This window comes from Poecilia reticulata, chromosome 1 (genome assembly GCF_904066995.2).
Source record: "Poecilia reticulata chromosome 1, P_reticulata-male-v2, whole genome shotgun sequence".
Lineage (NCBI taxonomy): Eukaryota > Metazoa > Chordata > Actinopteri > Cyprinodontiformes > Poeciliidae > Poecilia > Poecilia reticulata.
Genome location: NC_088830.1, coordinates 17,501,382 through 17,519,476, shown reverse-complemented (window position 1 = coordinate 17,519,476; position 18,095 = coordinate 17,501,382). Strand labels below are relative to the sequence as shown.

The following is an 18,095-nucleotide window of genomic DNA, read 5'->3' as shown; positions in this document are numbered from 1 at the left end:
CGCTGTCTATTCTTTCCTGCAATTTGCGTTGGTGTCCTCTTAAAACCCTGCTTTCTTTTTAAAGGTACAAATGCATGACTATATAATGCATGACTATATAAAGTATATGAAAAGTCTAGAAAAAGATTGTCAAACTGGCTACTGGGAGATCTGGTGGTTTTGTATGTGTTCAGTACTTTAGAGAAGGAGGAGGCTCACTATGACTGAAACCAAAAACAGGAAGCAGGTGGAACAACAACCTCGCCAGTCAAGTTCAAGAAACAGCTACGTAAATGATTATCCTAAACACCCCGACTAAGTCGTGTTCTTCTGTAAGGCCTGGTGCGACTAAATCAGTGGGGATGATTTGATAAAGAAGGTACTTTACTCCTTACAATCCCCTTCAGTGGGCGTACACCACAGATTAGAGCTGTCAATGAAATGAATGAGTCTGAGGAGGAGCAGCGAGACAGAGGCGGAGCCTCGGCCAAGTTCTGACCACAACTTCTACCGAGTAACCTCCAGCTCTCTGTCTGCGTCTACAACAATAGCAACACCACGAAAAGGCACATTCAGCAGCCCATCCGCATAAAAAACAAAATATGAATGCAGCCGGGTTGATCTGCGCAGTGCGGACAAGGTGCGTGCAGGCCTTCCGACGACCTCCGCTGCTGCTTCCGTCTGTGTCCGTCTCCTCCTCCTTCCCGGTGAGTTTGTCTGTTAAAGGTCTCTGCTAAGAGTTTCTGTGGCTCGCTGAGTCACAGCGGGTTTTTATTCACGTAATTTCTGCAAAAAAAAAAACGTTGAGTTTTTTGCGTGCCGAGTCATGGCTGTGGGTGTTCACACCATGTTTGTTTTTCTCTTAAAAAAAAAAAAAAATCCAACCCGGCGCACCCTTTCTCACGTTTTCATTCTCCTTTACCACTGCTGAAGATAAACACGTGAGGTGACTTTCAAGCTAATTAGCTTGAAACGTATAGCGCCTCGGTAGAATTTGTTTTATCTTGTATAGTCGGTGAGCAGCAGAGAAGCTGCTCTGATTGATGAGGCGCCATGAAAATCCATGTTTTTACGAAGAGATATTTCTGTTATTGAGCTGACATTCAGACTTCTGTTTGAATCAAAATATAAATGCATTGTTGACCTAAAACTAAAACAAGTGACTTAAAATGGATGTTTTAAACTTTAAAAGAAGAAGAGTCATGCAAAATTCACATTTTGCACGTTTTTGTCCTTCCGTTTGGATTTCTGCTGCTTCTATTTTTTTTCTAAAAAAGCCTAAAAATTCACCCAGGTGCTTTTTGGCAGTAAGTTAATATTTTTTTGTGTCACTTTAGAAAAATCTTCGGAATGTAACATTCTCACCTAGCAAAGCCAGCAAAGCTCAGCCCATTTCCTAGCAACCCCAGCGGCGCCCGTTACTTAGCAACTTAAGCTCACCTCCAGTACATTTGGTCAGCTAGTTTTACCTCTGCCTGTACTCCTCCATTCCCCCACCATCATACCTCCTTCGCCGTGTCCAGACATGTAGACATTATCTGTCAACTTGACAATAGGAGCTTAAAGTGTGAGCGGAACATGTGTTGTTTTGTCCTGCAGGTTCAGAGGTGCCTGCAGTCCACTCAGCCCGTCCCTGCTGCCCGGCTCCCTTACAGGGTGAAGCTGTCTGCCGGGAAACGCTACGCCTGGTGTGCTTGTGGTCACAGCAAGAAACAGGTGAGTGAGATGAATGCTGGACTCGGCTGCTTTTAGATTCATGTCACAGACGTTCCCATGTCTCCTGTCAAATAAGTCTATTCAGGATTGATGATATATTAACGGGAGGAGGCTTACAAAGAGCTCTGAATCAACAAAGAACGCACTGTTGCACCTCTTAAGACCAAACAAAGTCCTGATGTCACTAACACTCAGGCTGAGACTTGAACTTTAGTCTCAGCCTGAGACTTGAGTCTCTTGAATAATTGTTATCTTATCTAATTGGCCCATTGGGAACTCTTAATGGTTTCTAACAACTTCTTCATGTTTACCTGCAACTTTGTAAAACTGACCATTTTCCTCAGTTAAGCAAAAAACAAAATATACTGAATAGCATCAGACATTTCTGGTTCTTTAAGCATTTGTTTTATGTTTAGACTTGACAACAAATACTTATAGTTTTCTTGTGTTTCCCAGTTTATTCAGTTAAGAATGTAAAACCTCAGCTCAACTATCATTACTGTGCAATAAAGTCACTAATAATTTTACCTCCATAAACTCGTTCAGCCTTACTTACCTACAATTTGCTCTGCTAACTGCTGACATCCACACGTTGATATTTGTAAATTTGCCAATAAGTTTACAGAAACAAATTTTAAAGCTGACTTATTCGTACCGAATCAATCGGACTCAAAACCGAAGGTCCACGTTCATTTATTTCTTAAATCTAGTCAAAGTAACATTGAGCTTGTTCAACATAAATGAAGATGGAAGCTCCTTGGCTTTATGTTGCAAAGTAACGATTAAATAAGTGAACATGTCTCTTTTTTTTTTATCCTGTTTTCCAGCCTTTCTGCGACGGCACTCACAAAGCAAAAGCCCCAAGTATCTCACCTTTACTTTTCACCGCTGACAAAAACAAGACGGTGATGCTCTGTGCCTGTAAGCAAACCAAGAACTCCCCATACTGCGACGGCTCGCACTTGAAAGTCATCTATAGGGATGTGGTAAAGTATGTTAAAGGCCTGTTTAAATGATCCAGGTCTTCATTATCTTACCTGGCCACAAAGTACTTTTGATAAAACACAAACGTATTCAAGCTTTTTTTTTTTGTAACATAATATTGTTCATGAACACTAAAAGAAGTCTTATTGTATTCATCAAATTGCGACTGTAGAAGTGTGAACCTGATTTCTGTAAGAGTTCAATAAAAACATATTTTTATGAAACATTTGTAGAAAGTGTGAAAGGGTTTTATATGTATGCTTTGTACTCTGTATAATCCTATTTTTTTTCTATTTTCTAATTATAGTTAAAAGTTTCTGAGGACACAGTGTTTTGAAGGAGGATTAATAAATGGATTAAATTAAGAAACGATGGAGCTCCTATAATAGAAGATTGCCAGTCAGTCGGCAAAAGGGGACTAAACAAAATAGTTTCCTTTGTGTCGTATATAATGTATAGCAGGTTAGACTCTCATAGTGGTCTAACAACAATTCTTTGAACTTTAATTTAATATATATATATATATATAATAGTTCCTGCTCATTTTCTTACACACAACCAATAACAGCGTCCCCTGATTCTAATCTGTATACACAGGCATCAAGCCAAAGTTACATGGATTCCTATCCATATAATATTAAAAATAATTAGGCTATTCATTTGTTTTATTCCGTTTAACTATTAATCATTATTTAATTATTGCGGTTCATCCTTAAAATGTTTTGTTTGCATAAGCCGGGGGGCTTTTTATTTATTTATTTATTTATTTGCAAATAAAAACTGCATATTACATTTCTTTGAAACCTTATATTTATATCATTAAATCGTAATCAGTGACCTCCACTTTCTTATTGGTTTAGCAGACGGCACGTGATTTTTCTAGAACGCTTCGCCTCCAATCAGGTCCGAGCTGTCGACCGGACGTTTACTGGTTGCTGTTTTGATTTGGATTCCTTCATGTCATATTGTCATTGTGGTGTGTGAGCCGAGCCATTAGCTGTTGTTGATAACATGATCACCCTTTTTAACAAGTTACACTCCCGATGGTTGACTTTCACCTTCAGACACCCGCGGGCAGCAGCTACGGCGGCTCCCAAGGTAAGATGACATTTCTGTTTCGCCTTTTTGCATAAACACACTGTGGTCTGAAGAATGCTTAATATAAACTAAAATGTTTCCTGCCGTTAACCAGATAGACACAACCAAAGAATGAATCATGGTGATTTGAGTGCACTACGTTTTAGGTTTATGACAAAGTCGGTTATTTGTTGAGTTTTACTAGTTTTGAAAAGAATCCCAGGAGTTTAGGACCTTTTTCTAAGACGAGGTGGGTTTCGGTAGACAAAAAATGCCCTAAAGAGTAAATTTATTCAAAATATTACTAAAGTATGAGTCATGGGGTATGGTGCTACAAAACTACCAGAGGTAAAAGTGTTAGTTTTACTGTTGTGGGTTTTTTTTTTTTTTAGGTATTTAAAGGTCAGTCTTTACCACCCACAACTGGCATTGAGTCATGGGGCCTCTACAAATGAACAGGAAATGATTGACGATGACTAAAATTAGAAAATCGCGTAGAAAAGATTTGAAACCATCAGAACATAAACACTGATTTGGAGATTAATGAACTGACTCATAGATGTGTCACAGATGAATTTCAGCAACCAAGATGCACTGAAAAAAGTAAATGGGTAATCCAATTTTAACGTCTCAAGTAATTAAGTTTATTCAAGTAAATATTATACATGTATTTACTTGTCATGTTAAACACATGTAAATAAATTAAGTTTTACAAACCTTTATATGAAGGAAATTCAAATTTGTTTTTAAGTTAGTGCTCCATTCTGTTTTATTCAGTGTGTTTGAGCTTTTTTGCATCAGGATTCAGATGTTTGTGCTAAAAGAGAGAAAACTTAGTTAAAACAATTTCAAGGAACAATTATTAAAACTTGTGTTGATTAATTAAATGATATGATGATGAAGTCCTAACCTACACCTATGACCATTTTGTTTTAAGCTGATCAAAGCAATCCCTGGTAGTTAAACATAGGAACTGCTGTTAAACGTTTCGATCAATAAACGACAATATCTAAACATTGGATAAATTCAACCAACAGTAAATGTAATAACAAAATAATTTTTAAAAATCAAACAGAAGCAGTACTTGTAGAAACGGCAATTGGAGAAAACATTTTTCTCCAATTTTTCTGGAGCTCATTTTTTTCTCATTTTAATTGTCACAAAAAGCACATCAGTTTTTATCTACAAAATGTGCATATCAAGCTCTCGTTTATCTTTCTAAATCAATGATCTAAACTTTAATTGATGCTAAAACTTAATGCTAAATTTTTTTGTGTGTGTAATAGTTACTGTTATTGTTTTATTTTGTAAATTTTGAGTAATGTTGAATAAATCATTGTGAGCAAAAACATGCACTTTGTTACGGTCCGTACATACTCGATGTGGCCAGCACATTTCCTATTTTTCAAAAACCTAAGTATGTAACTCCATAGAAGTCTTCATAAGTCCCACGCAAAGTCAAATTTCTGACCAATCACACAGTATTTCTCTGAATGCCACACAAGAAAAAAAGTTCTGCCCGGATGATGTGTAAAGAACTACTAACAAGAGCTGCAAAAGCAGAAGGCTTGTTCTTGTAGTTCTGGGAGAGAGAGAACACTGTTCTTGTGGAGTTTGTAAAGCCCTCTACGCATGTAGCTCAACCAGCATATAGAATATAATGTGGTTGATTACAATAGGTTTTTTTTTTTTTTTACATAAACGTTCTCCAGACATGGATGGATGGATCATTTCTTTTCCTGCTGTACATTCTCCTGTTTTCTCCTTCCTGTTGAGTTTTTATTACTTGTAATGAATTCTATTAAAACACAGCAAAGGTTTGGACATATGGTGACATGTAGCCCACAATACATGTCACCATGTTCTCTGCTAATAAGAGAAAATGAGTCGTTTTAAAAGTAACAACTAAGAACCTGTTTTTTTACGATTGAATCATGAGAGGAGGCAAACGCCTTGATGTCTTTTTAAGTGTTACCAGCAGAGGGCGCTATCTACAAAGTAAGTAATTTTGTAGGTTGGAAAAATGGGCCAAAAATAGTGGGGAAAAAATATTTAAATGTTCCATCTCACATAATAAGTAGGTGAAATAAATACTTTGTGTAACTGTATATGAATTATGTGGTACAAACATTCCATCAGTGGTAAACAAAATAGTTTTTATTGTATAGTCAACCATTGGAGTGTGATCGTGATATTATATATATATATATATAATATTGCTGATGGTATTGACTTTTTTGGCCAGACTGCATGATGGCTGAGAACTTAAAAACTGGTCAGTCTCCTGCAGGCTCATCCTCTCAGTGGCATCTGGACCAATTTTAAAGCCTGGCCTTCTTTTAAGACATTTTCTCTAAATCAGTGTAGTCAAGCAGCGAATGTTTTGGAAAATTAAAGAAGTTTTCACACACCAGCAGTCACGTGTTTCTTTGTATATTTTTTTTTTATCTCCAGGTTGACCTGTCCACAGCCCCTCCAAAGTCTGTCATTCCATCCAAGAAGCCCATAAAGGTGGAGCTTGTTGGAGGAAAACGCTACTCATGGTGCACCTGTGGATACAGTAGGAAACAGGTGAGAAAATCTTAAAAAAACAACAAAACGGTTTCGCTTGTTTATTTGCGTTTTTCTGTTTTGAAGCCGTTTTGCGACGGAACCCACAAAACCAAAGCAGAGGGAATGAAGGGGCTTCGCTTTGTACCGGAGAAAGACTCCACAGTGTGGCTGTGTGGATGCAAGCACACCAACAACTCACCTTACTGCGACGGCACGCACAAGCAGGACTTCATCGCGTCTGCTCCGCTGCATGAGTACACAGACTGATGAAGGTGTAGAACCCTGAGGACAGGGATGTCTCCGAACTGAGTCGGTGGGAGAGACATTTCAGAGAAAACAGCATCGGGGCAAATTGTTTAAGTCAGTGGGACATGTTGCCAGTAAACTAAACGGTGATCTAGGTTTCCACTCTGAACTTTGGAGACAAGTGATCTTACAGAAATAAAATTGTTCTTGAATCTGTTTTTTTTTATTCTCCTAATGCAGTTGGGTAAGGTTTGTTTTTTGTCTAAGATATAAAGGAGTATTAATGAGTAACAGGAAAGCAGGTGATTATGTATATAATTGGAAAACATCTTCATTGAATGAACTGAGGCTCATTCCTATAATTAAACTTATTTGCTACTGGATATTCCACAAAGTGGTATTTGTATTATAAGGTAAGTGGGGACTAAGGCGCTGGAATGACTTCCATCTTTTTTGATAACAGTCTTCAAATATCTAGCCAAAATTACACCAAAAAGTTAATGCGTGCATAAACTGGTGATTGATGTGCAACTAGCTAAGAAACATCTGTGCAAAGAATGTATAATTTTACTTATATGAAAAATAACACATTTACTTGTTCAACTGTTTTGTTACATGACCAATCCATTCTGGGAGGGCAAGGGAAGTTTTAAATGGACCATTAAAAAAACATGTTATATTCATACCCAGGATTACTGGGTATGAATATGAATACTCAGTATTTACATTCATATTACAAATCAGAAATTTCCTCTGAATGGAGAAAATGACCCTGAAAGTCAGAGAAAATTAAACAGGAGGCTCAGGTCAGAAAAACCTAGTAAGTAAACATTTTATTGACCTAAAACATGCACGTATGGCTGATTAAAAAAAAAAAAATGAATCTGTTGAAATGCAACAAAAAGGGAATGTTGAAATGTACGGAACAACATACATGGCAAAATCCCTTCTTTTTCACTCAGTTCTTTGAAAAGGGACATCGTGCTGACGAACACGTTGCCCGTCAGTGTGGTAGTGCTTGGACTTGAGTGTGAAAATACGGCTGGAGATTCTCCTGCTGAGAAAATACCCACCAGCTTCCGTGACTGGACCTTCACAAAGTGCATCAACGGTTTTCCATAAATGTACACGCTACCTGATGAGGCGCTGCTTATATCAGACACTTTCAGAGAAACTCTAAAAAGGCGAGGATTAGCTTGTCTTTTTTTTTTTTTTCCTTCAACATCCAACTGTATGCAGTGACTCGCAGCACAAAAAGCTTTGATGATTCTGCCGTGGAAGCCAAGTGGACGTCTGTGGAAATGAAACGGACTCACTGCATATACGATACAAAAACGGTTACGATATCTTGTATAAAAGATAAGTTTATACATATGTATGCACACATGCTCACATTTGATACATCCTGTACAGTTTTGTATGTGTGCACGGCTCTACTCTACCACACAAACACGCACATACAAGAGTCTATTTGGCTGCATGTCTCAGTCTTTCCAGCTGAAAGATAACGGCGATCCGCCTCCTGCCTGTCCGGAAGGACGAAAGCTCGGGCCTCTGTCGGCTACTCGGAGAAATAAAAACAGGGAGCAGCTTAAATATCACTGTCCTCCCCCGCCGCCCCGTGGGGGTTAAGTCGTTGGAGGCGCGCCGCTTTTGTCGCCGCCCCGTGCCTCCTCTTTGCTGGCCCCGGAGCTCGTGCCGTTGACGGTCACCTTCCGGCTGCTGGAGCCCTGTTTGGAGGACGGCGCGTGTCGCTGAGTGTTGTTGGGTACCGCGGTGCCGTTGGGGCTTTGGATGGCGGGGGAAGCGTTGTGGGAAGCGGCGCTCGTCTGGGAGGGGGCTCTGGGCGGCTGGACTGCGGCAGGACTGTGGAGTTTATCACTCTGAGAGTCGCTCTCCGACGTCGGGCTGGTGTTGACGCCGTCAGAGTTGCCCTGGGCGGCGGACTGCAAAGGCCTCCTGCGTTTCCGGGTGGGTTTGACCAGGTACTGCAAGGGGATGGGTCCGGTCTGTGTGGAATTACACGAGAGCACACAATTTGATGCTGAGGAGACCTTCACGTTTCCTAAAGGTAATCTGAATAATCTGAATTAAAGGGGTAGTATTATGTGTTTTCTAGGCACATGGTGCCATTTTACAGCACAATCAAATCAATCAAATTTTATTTGTATAGCACATTCCAGCAGCAAGACATTTCAAAGTGCTTATCATCATTAAACACAAAAACACAGAGTCATGCAACATTGAATCAACAATCAAAAACATAAAATTTCCTGCAGAGTCGAAGTTCTGTACTTATGGGTACCTCATCAAAAAAAAAAGCGGGGGGGGGGACTCCAACCCGCACCTTTTTTCATTCTGTACCTTAAGTTGTTATAAAAATGCTGAATATTTCAAATATGACTTAGAATTGTTTTACTTTAACACCTTAAAATTGGGCCTCTTGCTTTAAAAACATCCTGCTCTTTCTGAACTCTGCTTTCAGATAGTTAAGCTCCTTATGGTGAAATTAAAGTTAGAAGTCGTTGCGGGTAAGAATCTACCTCACACAGTGAGAAATTAAATTTTTTGCCCATTTTCCATGCCTTAATTAAATGCAGGTGTGGACTGGGCCATTCAAACATAAAAATAAATCTTTGAGCTAAACAACACCCCCTGCTGGAGAGCGACGGGTACTTTAATCCAAAGCCTTTGCAGCCTTCAACAGGTTCTCTTCTGAATGTAGCTTCATTTATCTTCCTCTAAATTTTGACCACTTTCCCCCACTTGAGGCAAAAAAACCTAACATTTCTTCTGACTTTCAACATTTTCATTCTTCATTCTATTTTCCAAAGGTCATATATCTAACCCTGTCCAACAGCTCAAATACTGTTGTTTTTTTTAACCTAATCCTCCTTTCGATTTCTCTTCAACTTTCTCCCTGATCCATCTGCTGTGTTCCTCGGCCTTTGTGATGCCGTTTGTTCACTAATGTTCTCAAGCAAACCTCTAAGGGCTTCACAGAAAAGATGTTGTTATTCAATTACACACAAGCTGAATTTGTTCATTAATTAGGTGGCTTTTGAAGTCTGGTGACCTTTCAGATAGATAATAAAAGCTTAGCAGCCCTGCTTCATTTTCCTTTCACGACACTTTTTGAGTTAGACTATAAGAAGAACACATTGAGGTGCATGACTGCAACACGAGAAAACGTAAAAAAAGTTCTGTGAATTACTACGCTGGTAATACTTTGCAAGGAAAGAGCTTGTTTCAAATTCGGGAACATTCTTCAGATATTTCTTAAAAGGTACAGAATCCATCACTTACTCTTCTCCACTCGTAGAAGTAGGCAATATCCATTAGTGTGTAATAGTCCTTCAATGGTTCATCCCCATACAGCACCTCCACCTGTCACACACAGAAAGATAATCAACAAGGTCACAATCATGACAAACCAACATCAACGGTCACCAAGCCCCCATATACTGGATCATCGTCTCAATATCGCTGCAACCAAAAAAAAAAATAAAAATGCTTCCAACAAATTTTTCATTTCAAAGCACTGTACTTTTCCAGACTCTTGTTTTTTTAAGCAGTTTTTGTGCAACATTCTAGAAATTCCAGTAGAAAGCATTTACAGAGTTCAGTGTCAGCCATTTGCTCCTTAAATGGTAAAAATAAGATGCTGAAGTCGTCTTTCTATCAAGCACTGTGGTTTTGTGCTCCATGGAACCTGCACCAACTTAAGTCGTGCCATGGAAACAGACCCACATAGGAGGTTTCCAATTCTTAACTAAATTAGAAGTCACTTCAATGAACCAGAAATCTAGGCTTGATCCTACAGTCACTCACCCTCTCTGAGCCTCTGCTGGTCATAAAGCTGTGCTAAATAAAGCACCTGTAGGCATTAAAATCAAGTTGTAAGTCTGAAAATAAATATTCATATTTGTTTCATGTTGAAAATGCTTACAAAAATGTAATTATGTCAAATAAACAGGTTCATTTCCAAAACAAAATGTATGAAATATTTCTTATTGTATTCAAAATACACTGATTAAATACAACTACTTCCTTTTTCTCCTTAAGAAATAAGTTTATGCATCTTTCAGTCTGTTTCAGTCAGATAGGTTCACATACAGGTGTAGAACAGCTTAATCTGGTCACACTTTGCTGCGACTTAATCAGGATTCGGCCATCTGCCCAAACCAAACTCACCGGATGATCTCGCCAAATCTGACACACATGCATACCATCGTACTGCAGTCGGTAATATAATCGGTGTACAATACACAACTCTCGAAGTAGAAACGTGAGCTGATTATTTGAAGATCATCAGCAGCATTTAAATATTTAGGCAACATCTTAAGACATCAGCCAGGAGGTTAAAGCTTGGACAAAAACGGGTCCTCCAAATATACAATAAGCTGAAGCATTCCGTCAAGCAAAAGAAATTCTCACTGAGACAACACTCCGCCCAGTGTCGCTCTACAAAGAGCAAAATAGCAAAAAGGAATAATTAATAAATAAATATTTTCCACAGTAAACGCATTTAGGTTCCTGGTAAAATTTAGAGGCATTTCAGATATTCTACATTTTACACATTAATAGTTCAAAAAATAAATAAACTTTTTTAAAACAATTGCAAAATTAATTATTACTGTTGTTTATTTATTTATTTTTGCTGTTCTGTTTTGAATTAATAGCAATCAGATCAAGTTTGAAATGATAGGTGTACATTATTCCTTGTTCATGTGGGTGATTTTATACTTCTATCATGTTCGAAATAAATAATGACATCATCACAAATAGTCTATCCAAAGACTAGGTCAAAATATCAAATGTATTATTTTCATCTCAACAATTAGTTTTTATTGAGCAAGTTGCTTCTGGCCAACATCATACATTCTGACAATGAAACAACTCAGTCTGTCATCAACTTTACCACCTAAAATATCCTTATGAATTGAACTGTGAATACAGTGACACTGCGCTGATAAATTTAGAATATATTCTATATATATTCTATCCTATTCATTGCCTTTTACATTTTATATGCAAATACCAGGAAACCACATGATACAACACTGAGAATTTTCTACTGAGCGATGCCTGAACACAGTTTTGAAAGAAAAAAAAAAAAAAATTCAAAACATATTGGTCAATTTCTTTATATGTTAAGGATTGCGACTAGCCACTGTACAGTGGATATCCACTCTGAACAATGGCAGCAGCCATCTCTGTAGCATAGCAACTGGAAAAAATGCTGCAAATTTGCAAGTGCTACAAAAAAAAAAAAAAAAAAAAAAAACTGAGGGAGCCACTAACCCCTTCTTAGATTCTGCAGAGTCTAAACATCACAGGTTACTGCGTGTGTGAGTCCAGTTACCCGGTAGTTGTTTGGTATATCCATCTTGCTCCGGAGGAACTTCGCTAAGTGCATGACAGACATAGCTGCTGGGCACTGCAAGAAGCGTTTCCCATTGGACTGGGAACAAAGAACGGCGCAGAGGAAGAGCATTAATCGGATGAGGGACAGAAAATGGAATTAAGATGGTCGAATGTGTGGCGGCAGCTATCTGTACCTTGTCTCCTTCCATCTCCGATCGCTGCCTTTCATTGCTTCTGCGGGTAAATACAAAACAGGATTTTTACAAAAAGAAATAGTTGAACAGCTGCAGAGGTCCTACACGCTTTCATTTTCCTGATTCGAGGCTCCAACAGGCTCATTTAGAAAGTTTTCTAATCTTCCTGTAAACCTCCGACTCACCGGTTCCTCTCGTAGAACTGTATGGACAGACTGATTATTTCATCTTCTGCGATGTTAAACGTTTCTACCACTTCGCCCGGTTCCAGCTCCCGGTTCTCTGCGTAGAAGTCTCGCCTCCTTTTCATCTCGTCTAGGTTTCGGAATAGAAACGCACCTCGATCATGAAGTTGAACAAAACATACAAGAACCAGCAGCTGGCCTGAAGTTGAACAATATTACCTTTGAAGAGTCCCGGAACCAGCTTATAAACTATATCTTGCAGAGTTTTGTCCGCTCTGAAAAAAAAAAAAAAAAGGTTTAATCGGATAACGCTGTCAAACAGGCATGTAGGATTACAATAAATGAAACACTGGCTTACCTGATGCTTAGCTGTGGACATGTCTTGTGCACTTGGACATCACAGCGAGGACAGAACTTATTTGTTTCAAGGAAGGCAACAATGCACGTTTTACAGACTAGAAAAGGATAAGAGATAAAACAATGTTCAGTTAACGAGCGAAAACGAGGCTTGGTTTTACATGTCATCTTGCGTTTTCTTGACTTTGCATGACATTAAAATGGCATGTCAGAAAACTTCATCTGTTTCTCAACCAATAGACAACATTTTATCAATCTTAGAACACTTAAAATACCAGTGAAACCTGCAAAAAGTTGGACAGCAGTTAGAAATAGGTTTGTCACTTTTCTTTGCCAACGAGCGTAGAGCCTTTCAGGCTGGATGTCCTCCGAGCCATCACCATAATCTCTGGCAGATTGAGGATGGGATTTATTCTTGTTCTTTGGTTGATAAACACTTCCTATAAAGTCTAATTACTCCTGAAATGTTGAAGGCGTTTTTTTACACAGTGAAGTTACAGGGAGAGACATGGCATGAATGTTATGAAATGTTTAATCTGATATCTTCATAAGATATTTAGCCCTTGAAGCATCTAATTTAGATTTTCTATTTTATTTACCTTGATTTGTTACCATTTCAGCTCAAAGCTTTCGAAACACTTTTACAGTAATACTGCTTAAAATAAAGAACCTTATGGTTGCTAGACTGTCAATTGATCATTTATGGGTTAATATGACCTTAATATGAGAGCTGTTGCCTTGCAGCAAGAAGGTTCTGGGTTCGATTCCCGGCCCCGGTCTTTCTGCATGGAGTTTGCATGTTCTCCCTGTGCATGCGTGGGTTTTCTCCGGGTACTCCGGCTTCCTCCCACGGTCCAAAAACATGACTGTCAGGTTAATTGGTTTCTCTAAATTTCCCCTAGGTGTGAGTGTGTGTGCATGGTTGTTTGTCCTGTGTGTCTCTGTGTTCCCCTGCGACTTGTCCAGGGTGCACCCTGCCTCTCGCCCGGAACGTTAGCTGGAGATAGGCACCAGCACCTCTCCCGACCCCACTGAGGGACAAGGGTGTAAAGAAAATGGATGGATGGATGGATGGATGACAGGGATACTTTGGAAAAAAGTGAGCCTGTAAATCTGCAATGTTGAATGCGACGTGGTCAAAAAGAAGTTTGGCACACAGGCGTAAAATTGGTCAAGAGTTTGAGGGGTGGGGTTGAAAATCCCATCTTAAAAATATATATTTCTATCATTTCAAGTTTATTTTAAGTCACTAGTGGCACATCATTCCCATGTTGATTTAGCCATTATGTTTAGGATCATAACACACTAAAAGATCTGATGAAAATACCTTTTCAATTTAATAGCAGAATTTACGAGATTTCCACAGCAATGCCCTGCAACAAGCCCACAGTATCACCGGCAGTAGGTTCTTCTCCACATATTCATCCTTTGTTTTAGGCCAAAAAATGTGCAGAGTGTTTTCTACCAGCTCCAGTACAGTTCAAACCCCACGTTAGAGCTGCACAATATATGAAATCTCAGTAATCACTGCCATGTCAGGGTTTACAATCCTGAAATCACAAAGGACTGGTTGGATGCAGAATTTAGAATAATCCAATACTTCAAGTTCCAAAAATGCAACTTCTACATGCTAATATAATATACATCATCTTGGATGGGCCTTCCCTGTCTTTAATCCCCACACCTTATGCTCATTTGTTGTGGTTGTGATGCAAAAGGTCAAAACTGGTGGAGATATTGTGATGGAGGAAAAGGGTAGGGGAAAAGTCACGGCACGATGCCTGTGATGCCTTACTCAAATCAGCAACACTCAGCAAAACTTACATGTTTGACCATCACAACTCCAGATTTTTATATTTACGACTGTAGGACAGAAAAGGCTGAGCCTTTGATTCCCAAACACCCAGTTGGCATCTGATGCCATCCGACGACTCCAAGATGCCACTCTTTGCTACACATCACTCCCATCGTTTCAGGTGGCAAGATAAAGACGAGCCTCCAACACACTATAGGCCAGGGGTTCAGAGAAATGTAAAGTATTTATAGCTCAGGATAATTGAAATTTATACATTAGAGCTGCAGAATATGCTGAATTTTAATCATCACCACAATACCTATGTGTGCAATATAACAGTAAAGGACTACTTTAATAGAATATTTGGTAGAACGAGTTGCCACTCCATCACAGGGCAACACACATTCTCAGGGCAATTTAGAGAAACCGGTTAACATGAAGATTTTTGGGCCGTGGGAGGAAAAATATACATGGAGGAAGCTGGAATACCTGGAGAGAACCCACACATGCAGAGCAGAAAACATGCAAACACCACGCAGAAAGACCCCTGGGGTTGAGGTTTAAATTAGCAAAAAACGCTCTCAACCTTGCAAGTCAAACTTACTTTATGACAAAAATATATATATATTTCCACAACGCTGGATTTTCCCTTAGTAGATACAAGCATTCAAATTAATGGTTTAGATCACTGCATTCTGAAACTGCCATTAAAAACAAAATTTAAGGACTGTTTTTACATGTAACGATTTGTCCACATCGTTACATGTGGCCAATGTGCCAATGTTACACATGTGGACAATGTTGCACATTGTCCACATCGTTACATGTAATACGGAAGCCTTATTCAAAACAAAACTATCTCAGCGGGTATGCATAGCACGCATATGTGCGGTTTACCAAATCTCGGTGCATGCAGGTATGAAAAAGCCTTTATCAGGGGGAACTTACAGGAGTGCAGACACTCTACGATGGTTGTAGCATCAATCAGGTAGCCGGCGCACAGCGGACATGTGAGCAGCGGGTTCAGATCTGTGATTTTGACCCGGTTCGGCTGCATTTTATCCATCTGGACAGATCTGCAGGGGTAAGGGGGTGGGGGAGCAGAGGCACCCGAAATGTGAATGTGTTTGATTTGGTTATCTCTCACACCGCTGCTGCTCTCAGGCAAGACAATGTGTGTGTACAGCTCGTCCTTGGGACAGCACCTTGTGAAACCACAACAAACAGACCTAAAACAACTCTTTACTGCACGCTGCTGCGATTAATGCCCCCCTCTGAGGGCAGCAACACGCAGCGGCCAGCTATTGAATCACCCTCTGTGTGGCCTCGTCTTGTGCACCAAGCTCCCGACAACCCCTCGGCCAACAAAGAGCGACTCCATTTCCCCGGAGCTCCGCCGTCCTCTGCCCGTCTGAGCAGACAGGCGGGCGGGCGGGTGCACGGCCGGGGGCCCGGCACATCCAGAGGGAGAGCACCGACACCGAGGGGGCTGCAGAATCACACTGGTACACAAAGCAGCCATCTTAAATTCACTGACAGGGCTGAATCAGGAGAGCGAACAAGAGGCTCCTGAAAATGTGACACCGTGCAAACTCTGCGTGCGCCTCCGCAAACAGCGGCGCAAAGAGCTCCCGACGGAAAAAGAGAAAAGCGGAGAGCGGCGCTTGTGTTCCTACCTGATCAGACATCAAAGTTCCCCCTCACTGCTCCCAGCCGGACTCCAGGTGAAATTATTTGCACTTGGGCAGAATTGTGCAGCGGCGCCAGAAAATGGCTTTTTTCAGCACCGTCAGAGGACTGCCCATTTTGGATCACGTGGTTTTTTATTTTGTCGCCTCGTTGCTCTCCCTGCTCGGGCCTGAACGCCGAGTCCGGACCCTCTGCAGGCCCTGCTCACTCTGTGCACGATGTTTTCTCCCTCACAGGCCGTGCGTTGCGATTTTTTTATTTATATCAGCCCTTTCTCCCGAATTGCCGCCGCCGAATGGAGACGATTGTGCTCCACCACGCCCTCTGTTTGTTCCAGTCTGAATGGAAAACAGCTTGTCTGCTCCACAGGCCCTGCAGGCCTCATGAGTCCAGGGCCCCAACCCTAAAAGGGCCCTTAATATAAGTTTCAGTTAAAATTCAGAACTTGTCTCATCTATGATAATTAAAAGATAATTAAAAAAAAAAAAAAAAAGCTTCATCACTGACACAAAACAAAAAGTGAATGTTTACAAAATTTCCAATGAAAATCTCAGTTATTCAGTTATTTATTTGTTTAAATAACGTGTGCTTGTACAGCATTAATTAACAATAAATGTCATCTCAACGCGTTTCTTCCGGACCAACGAGTTCAACCAGTCTCCCAAAATCGCACACTTTGATCAATTAAGTCAAATTCAATTTTAAAACAATCCAATTCAATCCTAGTTATAACGCAATAGAAAACACATTTAGTTTGTAACGCCAACTGGCAAAATGTTATCCATGTAAAGAAGTCATTGCCTTTGCAGCAATTCCTCATACTGACCAAGCATGTGGAAACAGTGGAGCAGAGCAGCTGCTTTTTTACCAGGAAGCAACCGCCAGCAGATCCTTGCGCAGTGTGCCTGCAGCAGACTGCCACTGGCAGTGATGGTTCATGAATGAATGGCTCCATGGGGGATGCCCTCCTACTGTGATCCCCCTCCACTTCCTGATCCCCACACAACCAAACACATAACCCCCCCAACCCCTTGATATGACTTACCAAAGCATTGGCAATGAAAACAGTTTCATGAACACTCACTCATACATATACAAAACATATGCACGCATTCCTTACCATGAGAGGATTTTAGACAAGGAAGGATAAAGTTTAAAGCATGAGCAAGTAAAATAAAGAAATTGTAATTAATGTGGTGAAATTTCCAGGTTCAGGTCCAATTTATATATATATATACTGCTCAAAAAAATAAAGGGAACACTTAAGTGTTCACTTAAGTGTTTAAATGTTTCCTTTATTTTTTTGATGTGTGTATATATATAGTGACCACCACTGTAACTGTCACAACTGGAGCTGCTTTTATGCTGAAAAGAACATGAAAAATGACATTTTTTGTATTTTTACAAAAATAGTTTTGTGTCATTTAAAATGTGTTTTGAAGAATCTCTTCTCCATATTGTAGAATCCAGTCCCAGCTTAACTAGTTTAAGTACTTTTGACTTTGAAATTGAGCCGATTAAATGCACTCCGGGTGCACTGAAAACAGTGAAACAGACCTTTATTCTGTGTCCAATTTGAAGCATCAAATCACATATTGGCTGGGCATGCCAGCAAGCAATAGAAAACTGGTTTGGCAACTGGCATGTGACCTTTTGTGTGTTTGTGGCATCCCTGGGCTATGCCCCCCTTGGGTGGTGTGTCATATTGCATATCTCAAAACCTGCAATGAATCCAGAATTTTTTTGTTTTTCTGTTTATAAAACAAAAAAAGAGTTTTCGGCCACTTAAACTCTTTCAGTTTCTTTAGAGAGAGAAGATGAAGAAAATAAATTGTTGTCGTCCAGGTAGACCTGCTATCAGATTAGATAAACTCTTCAACAGAGGCGCCAACTACTGAGCAAAGCTTGAGCTTGAGATTGGAGTGTATGTAGCTTCAGGAATCTAAAAAAAAC

General features: G+C 40.0%; 3 protein-coding genes across 3 annotated transcripts; 2 read left to right on the top strand and 1 right to left on the bottom strand.

The window, feature by feature from the left end:
- Positions 1-149: 149 nt before the first annotated feature.
- LOC103463336 (uncharacterized) lies at positions 150-2,905 on the top strand. Its single transcript, XM_008406625.3, has 3 exons — positions 150-686; positions 1,579-1,695; positions 2,523-2,905. The coding sequence occupies exons 1-3, from the start codon at positions 582-584 to the stop codon at positions 2,709-2,711; spliced, it is 411 nt and encodes a 136-aa protein (XP_008404847.2). The 5' UTR covers positions 150-581; the 3' UTR covers positions 2,712-2,905.
- Positions 2,906-3,550: 645 nt separating this feature from the next.
- LOC103463344 (CDGSH iron-sulfur domain-containing protein 3, mitochondrial) lies at positions 3,551-6,771 on the top strand. Its single transcript, XM_008406637.3, has 3 exons — positions 3,551-3,777; positions 6,211-6,327; positions 6,394-6,771. Exons 1-3 carry the CDS (start codon positions 3,691-3,693, stop codon positions 6,574-6,576), a joined length of 387 nt encoding a protein of 128 aa, XP_008404859.1. The 5' UTR covers positions 3,551-3,690; the 3' UTR covers positions 6,577-6,771.
- Positions 6,772-7,362: 591 nt separating this feature from the next.
- On the bottom strand, positions 7,363-16,447 carry LOC103463352 (polycomb complex protein BMI-1). Its single transcript, XM_008406650.3, has 9 exons — positions 16,130-16,447; positions 15,402-15,529; positions 12,660-12,756; positions 12,521-12,576; positions 12,302-12,431; positions 12,117-12,156; positions 11,921-12,019; positions 9,862-9,942; positions 7,363-8,564 (listed from the first exon to the last, which is right to left on the bottom strand). The coding sequence occupies exons 2-9, from the start codon at positions 15,517-15,519 to the stop codon at positions 8,184-8,186; spliced, it is 1,002 nt and encodes a 333-aa protein (XP_008404872.1). The 5' UTR covers positions 15,520-15,529; positions 16,130-16,447; the 3' UTR covers positions 7,363-8,183.
- Positions 16,448-18,095: the final 1,648 nt, after the last annotated feature.